Source organism: Lipotes vexillifer, unplaced genomic scaffold, assembly GCF_000442215.2.
Source record: "Lipotes vexillifer unplaced genomic scaffold, Lipotes_vexillifer_v1.1 scaffold236, whole genome shotgun sequence".
Classification (NCBI taxonomy): domain Eukaryota; kingdom Metazoa; phylum Chordata; class Mammalia; order Artiodactyla; family Lipotidae; genus Lipotes; species Lipotes vexillifer.
The window spans coordinates 287,607-300,490 of NW_006773295.1; the positions used below are offsets into that span (position 1 = coordinate 287,607).

Genomic DNA, 12,884 nt, shown 5'->3' on the forward strand with positions numbered 1-12,884 from the left:
GCGTGGGGCCGCTTGCCTCGGGGGCCCAGCCGTTCCGCGGCATGTGGGATCTTCCCAGACCGGGGCACGACCCCGTGGCCCCTGCATCGGCAGGCGGACTCTCAACCACTGCTGCGCCACCAAAGCCCTGTGCTCAATTTTAAAAGTTAAATCATACAGAAGAATACAAAACTGAAAGAGTTTCCCCGCTACCTGCCCTCCCTCCCAATCCCATTCTTCTTCACAGACACTACTGTTAAAAGTCAGGTATGCATTTTTTGCAGCTTTTTCCCCTATGCATATACAGGTGTACAATATAGTTTTTGCAGATCTCTTTAAAAACATCAGTGAGATGTTGCTCCACATGTCTTGTTTTTTGTTTCCACTTATATCTTAGAGAGCTTTCCAATATCATTATATACCTCAACTTTTTAATTTTTAGGTTAGTTTTTTGGTTGTTTTTGTTTGTTTTATTTATCATTATAGACGTCTTCAAGCATACACAGAAGTGAAAAACATAAGATGAATTCCGACCTATGTACCTCTGAGTTTCAACACTAACCAACATATGGCCAGTGTTGTTTCATCTATAGCCACCCACTTCTTCCACCTCCCCTCTGGACCACGTTAAGGCAGATCACAAGACATTGTGTCATCTCATCCATAAACACTTTCACATAAATCTCTATCAGAAAAAGATCCTTTTTGTAAAACACACACCAGAATTATCACACGTAAAAAAGCTTAAAACAATTTCTTAATATCATCTAGTATCCAGTGTTCAAATTTCCCCAGTTGTCCCATAAATGTATTTTTTTTTAAATATTTATTTATTTGGCTGTGCCGGGTCTTAGTTGTGGCACTAGGGATCTTCGTTGCCATGTGCAGGATCTTCAGTTGCGGCATGTGGGATCTTTAGTTGCGGCACGTGGAATCTAGTTCCCTGACCAGGGATCGAATCCAGGCCCCCTGCATTGGGAACATGGAGTCTTAGCCACTGGACCACCAGGGAAGTCCCGTAAATGTCTTTTTATAATTGATAAGTATCAGACTCCAAAGTCCACATACCCTGTTTACTTGTTATGTCCCAAAAGTCTGTAACACTTGCCCTTCCATCTTTTTTTTATTTCCAATTTGCATTTATTGAAGAAACTGGATCTTTTATCTCATAGTTTTTCTGCTTTCTAAGTTCGATTGCATCCCCAGAGTGTCATTTAACATTTTTCTCTGTCCCTTGTATTTGTAGTAAACTAGGTCATTTTTTTTAACATTGTAATTTCACTGTTTCTTTTTGTCTTTAATTTTTTATTTTTGGCTGCGGTGGGTCTTCGTTGCTGCATGTGGGCTTTCTCTAGTTGCGGTGAGCAGGGGCTGCTCTTTGTTGCAGTGCACAGGCTTCTCATTGCAGTGGCTTCTCTTATTGCAGAGCACGGGCTTTAGGCGCATGGACTTCAGTAGTTGTGGCACGTGGGCTCAGTAGTTGTGGCTCGCAGGCTCTAGAGCGCAGACTCAGTAGTTGTAGCGCACGGGCTTAGTTGCTCCGCGGCATGTGGGATCTTCCCAGACCAGGGCTCGAACCCATGCCCCCTCCATTGGCAGGTGGATTCTTAACCACTGCGCCACCAGGGAAGTCCCTGGGTCTTTTTTTTTTTTTTTTTTTTTTTTGCGGTACGCGGGCCTCTCACTGTTGTGGCCTCTCCCGTTGCGGAGCACAGGCTCCAGACGCGCAGGCTCAGCGGCCATGGCTCACGGGCCCAGCCGCTCCGCGGCATGTGGGATCTTCCCAGACCGGGGCACGAACCCATGTCCCCTGCATCGGCAGGCGGACTCTCAACCACTGCGCCACCAAGGAAGCCCCCTGGGTCATTTTTAAATAATGTTTTGGGCTTTCTCTGGCAGAGAAGAAATGCATAAATGCATTCTTTTACATTCAGAATATGTGGCGGTACATAGGAAAAAAACATTTACATATTACCCATTCCCCTGAAAATTATTTATCACACACTCAATCTGCCGTATACGCTGAGTGTGAGGAAGTAAAAGGTACTAAAAGCGCGCCTGCTTTGGGGGCTTTACAACACATTAATAACAACATTTGTGCATCACTTTACTACTTACAAAACACTTCATCCTTTCATCGTCCCAGACACAGCAAGAAGTAAAATTTTTAATCCCAGTTTTACAGATGAGGAAGTTTCCTGGGATCACAGCCAGTGCTGATCACTGGCCTCCACCTCAGGTCTCTGACTCCTGTTCGACATCCTTTCCCCTTACCTCAAGGCTGCTTGTCAGGAAGCTAAAATGAGGTTATTTAAAACAATTTGTAAATAGATACTATTTGCCTTTTTAAAAAGTAATATGACACATTTTAATTTCTGACTTTAAAATTCACACCTTCCCACTTTTCACTTCCATATACAATTGTCCCCTCCCCTCCCTTCTGTTCTCTTTAATCATTTCCATCATCTCCGTTTCATAGTTTTACCTTTGGGTCCCCTTGTCTATCTGGTCAGAATCTCATATCAGGTTTTCTTTCAATTTCCAGTTCATTTTGGAATTATCCTTAGTGAGGCTCACAGACCTGTGTTATCTTTGCCATTCCTGGTGGATTTAGTTACTGAATGCTTGAATAGCAGTGTGATATTTTGGAGTGAGACCGTACTTTTATGAATAACAAAGGGTGAGATTGTGCCAGACAATTAGGGAATAAAATGGTAAAATTAGGGTACTAATTGTCAAAGCCCAATGGGAATAAAAGCAGCAGAATAAGTTAGAAGTAGAGTCTAGTTGGTCACCTTCTCTCAGCTAGACAAGCGGAGGAGAGCTGACCATCAGGCTCTGACCGTACTCTGTCATCAGCATGGGAGGTGGGAGATACAGCCAGAGAAAGTTCCAGGATGCAGGAGAGCAGAAAAAACGGTTGTCCAGTCCCCTCCCTTAAGATAAGTGCACCTAGGTCTGACACCTGGGTGACAGAAGAAATCACCAAATCTACCTTGAAATGCATGTCCTTTCCTGCTGCCAAAGAAGGCCCAGGTAACCTCCTGGGGTCTGACTGAACAGATTTGCACACTCTTCTCCCTGAGTAGGGAGAATTCTGCAGTGAAGCCCCTGTCCTTCCTGGACCCTGTAAAACAGGGCTGGCCCTTAGGGAGGGTGTTAGATCACTCCAGGATAGTTCTTTTTCTGTCCCTTAGAAAAGAAATTCTGGGTATACAAAAATTCAGACAAGAGACCTAAAGAATCATTCAGTGTGGGGGAATCACATATATGTATAGGACCATTAAGAATTTTACAAGATTCTTTCATATACATCATCTCTGATCCTGGCTGTGCTTTAGCATCATCTGGGGAAGTCTCCCCCTGCCAGAGCCCTCTCCAGAACAATTCAGTCTGAATCTCTGAGTTTGGGGCAACTTCTTAAAAGCTTCCCCTTACGCCCACCCCATTATTCTAATGCGCAGACAGGGGTGAGAACCCCCCAAGAAAAATAACTTCCCTCTCTTCACTGGACAGCAACAACCTTAAGGTGTTCCTTATCCTATACAATAGGTGAGTTTCAGCTAAGTTAAGTAACAATTTTATCTCCTTGCAGGTGAAAGGTCCTCAGTGAAAAAAATCCAGGGCTAGCAGTCTGCCTTACAAAAACAAAAAGGAGTCAGTTGCTAGTGGTTTCATTTAAATAAGGAATTCTTCTAGCCCTTTGAAATATTCCTTTTAAAAACTGATTTAGGGACTTCCCTGGTGGTCCAGTGGGTAAGACTCGGTGCTCCCAATGCAGGGGGCCCGGGTTGGATCCCTGGTCCTGGGAACTAGATCCTGCATGCATGCTGCAACTAAGAGCCTGCATGACGTAACTGGGACCCGGTGAAATAAAAATGTTTTTTAAAAAAACATTAATGTATTGATCAGGGACTTCTGCAGCATTGCTTTCCTTGTCTGGGGTTTTCCATGAACGAGAAGCACCAAGATTCCCTGGTGAGCAAACGTTCCGGAGGGTGCAGTCCAAGGCTGTGACACCTAGGTCCACAAGGTGGGCCCAGCTCGGGGGGCTTTCGGGAAGAAAGGGGACCCCTCGGTGCCTGGCGGGCCGCAGCTGCTGCTGGACCTCTGTCCCTCCGCCAGCAGCATTACTCAGCACATTCTGGGGTCTTCAGGCTGTTCGTGGCGACACCTGCCGGGAGACGCCTGTAAGCTCAAGAGGCTGCCCTGCCGCGGGGCGCTAGGGGTTTGCGTTGACGTTCCAGGACCGCGGGGTTGGCCAGCCGGGCGTCCATGACAACCCGCGCCTTGCATGGATTTCCGCAGTTTGCGGCCAGCCAATGGCAGCGGGCGTGACGGGAGCAGCGTGCGGCATTTGAGATGCCGGAGCTGATTGGACAGGCTCGGCTCCTGTCTCCGCAGCTGCAGTGCGGGTGGGCGGTCCTGGTGTGAGAGGTATGGAGCGGCTTCTCTAGGAAGGGTGGGCGGGGAGCTGTTCTGCGGACCTTGGCGTGTCGGGGGAAGTGACCGATTGTTCGGTGGACTTGAGGCCAGAGAGGAAGTGCTGGTCGCGCGGTGGCCCGAGCAGGTTACCCCAACTGCTCTGGCCTCCGGCCGCGCTTAGCTTTGATGTGAGCTGGGCAGCTTCTGCGGTGGGTCCTCTCAAGGCCATGCACATTGGTCGCTGGCCCTGTGCGACGAGGAGTTTTGTTAGTTTTGCCCTTTTGAATGTGAAAGGTAACGGTTGATGGGCTTCCCTGGTGGCGCAGTGGTTAAGAATCCGCCTGCCAATGCAGGGGCCACGGGTTCGAGCCCTGGTCTGGGAAGATCCCACATCGCGGAGCAACTAAGCCCATGCGCCACAACTACTGAGCCTGCTCTCTAGAGCTCGAGAGCCACAACTACTGGGCCCATTCACCTAGAGCCGGTGCTCTGCAACAAGAGAAGCCACTGCAATGCAAAGCTCGCGCTCCACAACGAAGAGTAGCCCCCACTCGCCGCAACTAGAGAAAGCCTGCACACAGCAACAAAGACCCAATGCAGCCAAATAAATAAATTTATTTTTTTAAAAAAAGGTAACGGTTGATGAAGATAAGGAAAGGCTAAATAATGCTCATTTTGGCAGCTGGGCAACCAGTGCCACCTAGCAGAAGCTGCCCAGCTAGTCTCTTGCATTTTTTATTCCCATTCCCTGGCTCCCCAAAAATTGTCCTTTGCGTTGAACAACCATGATTTAGGAATGTTGGGAAAGGTGAACAAAATAATATGTAAAACATGTGAAAATACAAAATGCAAAAGTGTGGGAGCAGTTACCCATCAGTGATCCTCATCCAGAGATAACCAAGTAGACATTTTTGTGTATGACCTTCAAATACACACAGGCAATTTTTCTTTTTACAAAGCTTGTATCATATGTGACCTTGTTTCTTGTTTTTTTTCCTCCACTCAGCATGCATCAGGAGTATTGCCCCACTGTCAGTAAACATTCAATGTCGTGGTTGTTACTGGTGACTGTATTCCAACATATAATTTACCCTGTTGGCTACAACGATTAGCTAAGCTGTGATGATCACCACTGTGTGGCTGCCTTTGCACACACCCTTAAAGGGGGGATTGCTAGTGAAAAGGAGAGCACTAGGAGGTTAAGTCCAACTTCCAAGGGGACTGGCCTTTTGGGGGGAAAATTAGCAGTTCCTTAGTGCTGTGAGGCCTTTGATCTCTGGGTTCCAGTCCTGATTTAAGTGTCATTCTTTTCTAATCACTTCTTGTTTGAGATGGGATGACAGATTATTCCTTCACCTACAGGTTGGTTATGAAAACTGAGAAAATGTGTATGAAAGCATATTGCAAAACTTTCCAACCCTCCACAAGTAACATCATAGTTACTGTTACAGTTACTGTTTGTTGTGTTTGGGGTCAGAGGCTGTTTCCTCATCCTGAGGACTCCAGGTGCCCCAGGCAAAGAACCTGATGCCTCTGGCACAAGGTGTCCGCGCTCACCCTGGCTTGTCTGTTTTCAGGAAGAACGCTGTGGAGCTGGAACTCGCCAAGTGCAAGATGGACATGATGTCTCTGAACAGCCAGCTACTGGATGCCATTCAGCAGAAATTGAACCTCTCGCAGCAGCTTGAGGCTTGGCAGGTAAGGGAGAGTCTGTGAACCCAGGCTGAGTGTAAGAATGAGAGCTTGTTACTGGAGGGTCCCATGCGTGTGGGGTGAGCAGTAATCCCAGTCTTCACCTGATGAAATTCAGGGCTCGCGGTCCCCCAGTCCCTGGGGAAGAATGCCTAAAGGAAGATGCTCTCGAGAGCAAGGAACCCCAGGCTGTGCCAACCTCTAGGCTCGGAACAGGGGCCTCCTTCAGCTAGTTGTCCTGGCTTTGTTTAAATTAGCTAGAAAGAAACGGCCGTTAACGTGGAGGGCCCAGGAAGCCCTATATGACTGACTGAAAATTCACAACTGGATGTTTGTAGTTCAGCCATCCTTGGGTTGCCAGCAGCTGATGCTCTTCCCTTTCTCAAAGGCCAGCTTCCTTTTTTTCCAAAGAGCACTGTCCTGGCACAGGTCTGGAGAAATTGAGTCAGTGTGTCCATCTCTAGGGCCACAGTTGTCAGAGTCCACTCAGCCAACGTGGCTGCCCACTGGGCCAGGGCCATACTTGCTTTTTGTTAATGAGGTTAGGGTAGTACAACTTTAGAATGTGGGTGTAACCATTCTTGTTTCTCCCCAAGAAATCCTAACCAGATAGATGAAAAGTCTCCTTGGGCTTTCCCAGGCAAGCCCCACATGGAGGGCAGGTTAGAAGTGACTGTCCCTCCAGGGCCCTGCCGGGCTGGCCGCAGGAGCACTGGCTTCCCCCCTAGAGAGCTGCTCCTTGGCTCCCTGCCTCCTGCCCCAAAGCCAGCTGCTGTTTCCTGGCTCACCGCCCCTGTTCTTCTCTCTTTTCTCTCGGCTACAGTTTGCTTCCTCAGGGCTTTTTACTATCTGGCTCCTTTGGTTTCTGATCTAGTGGCCTTTCTCAGTTCCCGTATCAACAGCTTTAGTTGTACACCCCTCCTGCCTTTGAGGTGAGATTGAGCCCTCATCCCCCCACCCTCTTCCCTGCCACCATCGCAGTCCCGCCCCTGCCGCCTCCCTTGTGGTCCACTGTGTTGTGTGTCAGTGCCGGCGTCATCTCCGTACAGCGTGCCATGCCATCGATCGAGCCCTGGCCTCCCTCCTCCTTCCACTGTCACATCCAGTGAGCGTGGCAGCAGGTGGCCCAGTACTGACAGGCTAACCCGTCTGACCCTGGTTTCTTGGTTCCACCTCCTCATAAATGGGTTGTTTTATAGAAGTAATGGTCGGCATGGAATTATGAGCAGCTCATGCATGTGTGTGTACAAAGTTTTGAACTGATATATTTCATGGAATTATCCTGATAAATCTTAAAGTATAAAAAAAATGCAGTTTGCAATGTACCAGAGAACACTTAACAACATAGATTTTTATGGAGCACTTCCCAAGTACAGGGCACTGTGCTGAGGATTTAACACGGGGACCTTCAAAGTAGGGACTATACCTCATTTTTGTGAGGAGGAGGAGGAGAGGTGAAGAGGGGAGGAAGGCAGGAGAGCAGGACGTGAGCAAGGGGTCCACACCCGCCGCCACCTGGTGACCTGGTCAGGAAAGTCCCTGTTTCACACTGAAACTTGCAAAGACATTTGAGTGACTGGTGAGAGCTTAGGTGAGTGTGTAGGAGTGGTGGACAAGCTGGTCAAGCTGGGAGAGGGGCCCAGCCAGCCCACTTCCTGTGCTCACCAAGTAAGCAGCTGCTCTGGGCCGCTGAGGTCATCTGCCCCGACCTCAGGAAACGCCCAGCCCGAAAGCAGGCCTCACAGTCCTGTGCACGAACAGACACGAGCAGCTGATTCACTCCAGCATTCGGCCCAAGGCTCGGTCTTTTCACCAGGACATCCCAGAGCCCATCGGGTTTAGGGTGAAGGAATCAGGCAGATGCTTGTGTTTCCAGCTGACGTTACTAGACGGGGCTGCTTTTGACTCTAAACCAATAGTTTTCATAATGTGTTAGTGGCGGAACGCCTTTATCAAATGGAATCTTGCACAGACTCAGAATCTAGCAAGTAGAATGGAGAGTGGAGATGCTCTGTCGGTTAGCCACTCCGTGGCGTAAAAGCTGATGTTCCGTAAGGCGAAGTCAGGGAGAAGGGGGAGTTTTCTATGCAACTTTAACACACTGGAGGGGAAAGGTACTACCCCATTGAAGAAGCCAAGGAAGTGGGCATAAGTTGGAGCAAGACAAGCCCCAAAGATGGTGATGCCCCCTGGCCTCTGCCAGTGGGGGCCGAGCGCGTGGTTGGTGGTCAGCGAGGACGGCACCAGGGAGCCTGTGACCTTGCACGTGGGCCTGCCAGGGGTGCATGGGCATCAGCAGTTCAGGCTGGTAGTAATTTGAAGGGTATGAAGGGGCAGGAAAAGCCCCCTGTGGCCAGGATGTTAGGCTGGAGAGCTGGCAAGCTGAGGCCACCCCAGGGTTTGGTGGGGGGTGGGTACCAAGTGAGAGGTGCCCACCCAGACCCAAGGGGACACAGGAAGCAGGACAGAGAGGGCCGGTCACAGGCAAGGCCTGAGCACTGGTGTGGGCTGGCAGGCTGGGTGGAGAGGCAGACAGGGAAAAGTATCAGCTGTGCCCATCCTCTGGGCCCACAGAGACACACTTGGTCTGCGGGGTCAGCCAAGGGAGTAATAGTAGTGAGAAGCCAGCCCAAGCCCTGAGGAGACTGGAGGTGCCGCGTGGCTACCATTGTGTCCCCGCACTGCATCCACACTTGCTGCTTGCTTGGTCGCATCGGAGCAGCCGTGGCTGCAGCCGCTCACTCATCTCATTCCTCATCCTCATCTCTCGTGCTTCCTACATTTGCCACCTCCCCGCCCACCCGCAGCGCCGGGTCAGAGCTGCTCAGCCCCCTCCGCTCTGCCCTCTGCAGGATGACATGCACAGGGTCATTGACCGACAGCTGATGGACACGCACCTGAAGGAACAGAGCCGGCCTGCTGCTGCCCTCTCCAGGGCCCACGGCTCGGGGCGTGGCGATGAGCCCAGCACTGCCGAAGGCAAACGGCTCTTCTCATTCTTCAGGAAAATTTAAACTGGGAGGAGTCAGGCCAGCAAGGATGGGTGCACTGGAGGCGACTGAAAAGGGGGCATGTGAGCAGCGCACCATGTGTGCACACCAGACCCCACCCCCGGGCCAGGCTCAGCGGCCGCACTGCCCACCCACACAGGGGCCAAGTCGTCCAGGAGGGCCCACTTGGCCTCTGAAGGCTGCTCTCAACAGAGGGACGGGCAGGAGCCTTGTCCCCACTGCCTGGCCACGCCCAGCCTGGGCTTCCCTGGGATCCGCTGCTGTGGAGCAGGGCTCGGACTGCCTCCAGAGTGGCCCCTTGGTTGGGCTCTGCTGCTCAGACCTGATGGATCACAACCCACCCCGCCTACCCCTCAATGACTCCCGTGCCCAACCCCAAGCACCGTTGCCCTTCTGCTTTGGAATACGGGGAACGGAAGAAATGGAGGCCCTTTCTGCATGTCTCAGGAGGCCCTGGCTGCCCCCAGCTGGTCTGAGCCACGGGGGCCTAGTCCTGCAGGACACCAGGCCCCAGCCTGAACCCCACCCTCCCAGCAACGCCTGGCCCAGGGAGGAAGCAGCCCCTCACCCGCGTGCATGCACCTCTGCTGGAGCACCTACGGGCCAGGAGCCCCAGCCTGCGGGGCCTGACGGCTAGGGCTACTCTCGCACTCGGCCTCAGCGGGCCCTGCCGGGGCTGGGCTGAGGCCACCCCGAGCCTAAGAGGAAGAAGGGCCTGCCCCAGCCCCTGCCACTGCTGCCCTCCCTCCCCCACCCCCTCCAGTGCAGGCCTTCCTCCTCAACGGGGCCCTCTGGAGGCTTAGCCCTCAGCCCTCTCCCCTTCCTGGCTCCAGGGCTGAGAGGGGTCTGCTCCTCCCACAGGCCCCTGGCACCCCTTACCTATACAAGTTCTTGACTCGGCCAAGCAAGTCCAGGCCACAGAATGGCTCCAGAGGGGTCTGTGTGGTCAGCCACTCCACCTCAAGGGCAGTGTTGGCACCACAGGGTGGACGCCTCCACATGCTGCCCACAGAAGGACCAACCCAGCGACCCGACTCCTGATCCTTCCTCAGCGACCACTTCACCTTCTCTGCTGAGGCCCTGACTCAGAGGCACCCGGACTGAGCCAGCCCGCAAGCCGCTTTACAAAGGCTCGTCTCCCTCCCTCATATGGGAAAAGCACAGCAGGGATGAGTGGAAAGAATGTACCTATAGATATGTACATACCACAGTGCTGTAATTTTGTATGTAGCAATCATGTAAATACATGTATGGATTTTATAATATACATATTATATATGAATCTATAAAGGCATATTTTTAGAAAAACAGCACACCACTGCTTCTTTTGAAAATAGTCTCAAGAATAAAATGAATTTCTACAGAGCTTCTCGCCTCAGTCACTGGGTACCTAGAGGGGGTGTTTGGGCAGAATGCAGCTTTACGTTTTCGAAACGCTGGCTGGCTGGCTGGCTGGCTGTGAGTGAAAAGGCAGTGATAGTGAGTCACCCATGCACCTGGGAGGTCACCTCATGCGTTGGTGCAAAATCAGTGGATTCAGCCAGGAAAAGGCACCTCCCCTGGAGAGTGGAGGCAGCCCATCAGTGACAGTTGTTTTGTGAGCAGTGACCCAAGGCATCATGTCTACGCCCACCCTGGCCCCGGGCTCCCTGCCAGCGCCGCAGCTGCCCAGCTACAGGCAGGCCCTGCCAGCACCGCTTACCAAGCCGTGAGCAGATCCAACAGCTTGGCAGAAACTCTGAGGCAGAAAGAAATCACTGTAGGCAAAGCTTCCACTGAATCCTTCTGGGCACACGGAGAATAAACATGGCATTTCCCCTGGCATCTTACCATGTGTGCTCCCAGCCAGAGGGGAAGCTCAACCCGGACCCACCTTTCATGGAGAAAACAAACTTGGCTTCTGAAAGCATCCCTGAGCCTTGATGGGCACCTGTGCAGGACTCAGACCAGAACAAACAAGAGCTGGACACAGTGGGTGGGAAGCAGCCAGGCCCACCCAGAGCACAGCTGGAGGAGAGGAAACAGACCCTGGAAGAAAATCTGGCAGCTTGAACCTTTATTTTTAGTATTTTTTTAAAAAGCATAATTAGAAACTTTCAATACAGAAATAATCCTAGCAAACCATTTAAAAGTTTTGTTGTTCAACAGGAATTTCACATCAGGTCCACCAGGATGCCGGTCCAGCCCTGAATTCCCCCTCCCCCACCCCCCATTCATGTGTGTGACACTCAGCGGGAGAGGCACACTGTCATCACCAAATCACCCCACCACCTGGGTCTGGATGTCCAGTTGCCAGAAGCCACGGTGGCTTCTAGCCTGGGCTGGAAACTTCCAGGACCCCCTCCTCTTGCCGCTTGAATTTGCAAGCACTGCCACACCAGTGTCACCTCAGAGCCGAGCTGTGGCCCACCCAGGAGGCCTGAGCTCTCCACACCCTCCACGGGACCTGTGGTCGCCAGGACGGTCCTGAGGATGGAGACCAGGCTGTGGCTCCCAGCACCCCAACCAGACAGGGCTACCTGCTGTCACCCCCACAGCACCGCCTTCCCAGGCCCAGCGCTCCCACCTCATCCTGTGGCTCCAAAGTGAAGGCCTGTCACACAGAACTATGGGCTTTTGGCAGTTTGGGGAAGTGGAGAGACAGGTCAGAAGAAACCCCCAGTTTTTATTGATTGAAAACCCATCAACAGTGACATGGAAAATGTGCAGTGAGATCTGTGATGTGATTGTCCAATCAGGGCTTGGCCTGGAAATCACCTAGGAAAGGAAATCTCGTAAAACACATCATGGTGTTGAAATAAATTATTCCCAGGTTACGTGATCCTTTTAGAGGAAAGGTGAATGAAGCGTCTCAAGGGGGTGGGGGTGACAGTCATCAAGTGCAGACGACCCTGGTTTCTCCTCCAGGGCACCACAGTGGGTCAGAGCCGGCTCCCAGCCCCAGCGGCCATTCCTTCCCATTCACTAAGAAATCCTCATGCTACCTTTGTACTAAAACAGTCCTGTCAGTGATCCAAGGCTGCCTGCGTGCAGCTCAAAGACATTGTCCCCACAGCCCAGCGGCCCCTGGCACCCACTCTCCACACTCAAAGGTGCCTGGGGCTGCATCGGAGACCCAGGACTCAGCGGGAGGCCCTGGGCCGACAGAGACCGGGGTGGGAGGCCCCTCCTTTCCCACCAGCAAACCACCGGGAAGGCAGAGCAGCTCGGCCAAGAGCCCGGCTCCACGATGACAGGAAGCTATTCACTTTTTCTAAAGACATTGGACCCAAAGTGGGGCGGCCACAACTTTGCTGCTGTGCCAACCAAACCTCAGTAAGAGAAAAAGAGTATGAGGAACTTAATTCATTTGATTTGGCTTCATTTTTCTTTATCTGTTAAAATGATGCTCCTTAGTCCCCCTGCAAGCCCGTCCCTGCACAAACACACCCCTACCTTTCTCTTGGAACCAAAACAGGTTGGTATATAAATTAGAAGCCATGGCTCCCTTGGGTTTGTAGCTCAGAGGCATCTGGAAGGCAGGACAAGAAATCCGTTGGCCAAAGGGCAGGAGTGACTCCTTCCGTGGAAATGAAGGGCCAGGCCTCTGATGGGAACCCCAGGCCCCCTTCAAGGCCAGGTTCCCCCAGCTGCCAGAATGGTTACAGGACGGGATGGGGAGGGGAGGGAGCTGGGCCGGCAGAGGCCCTGAACAGGGGTGAGCCCCTACATGCCAGGGACAGACACCGACAGCCTGCAGGAGAGAACGAGTCACGTGGAGCCCACTTCACCAGCCCA

At 51.8% G+C, this 12,884-nt stretch overlaps 1 protein-coding gene across 1 annotated transcript in view; it reads left to right on the top strand.

Annotated features, from left to right (window-relative positions):
* BICDL1 (BICD family like cargo adaptor 1) overlaps positions 1–9,110 on the top strand; it is a 102,389-nt gene extending 93,279 nt beyond the window's left edge. Inside the window, exons 8-9 of the mRNA XM_007448172.1 lie at positions 5,982–6,102; positions 8,949–9,110. Of these exons, the coding sequence (XP_007448234.1) occupies positions 5,982–6,102; positions 8,949–9,110 (283 nt within the window). The remainder of the gene's footprint in view (positions 1–5,981; positions 6,103–8,948) is intronic.
* The last annotated feature ends 3,774 nt before the right edge of the window (positions 9,111–12,884 follow it).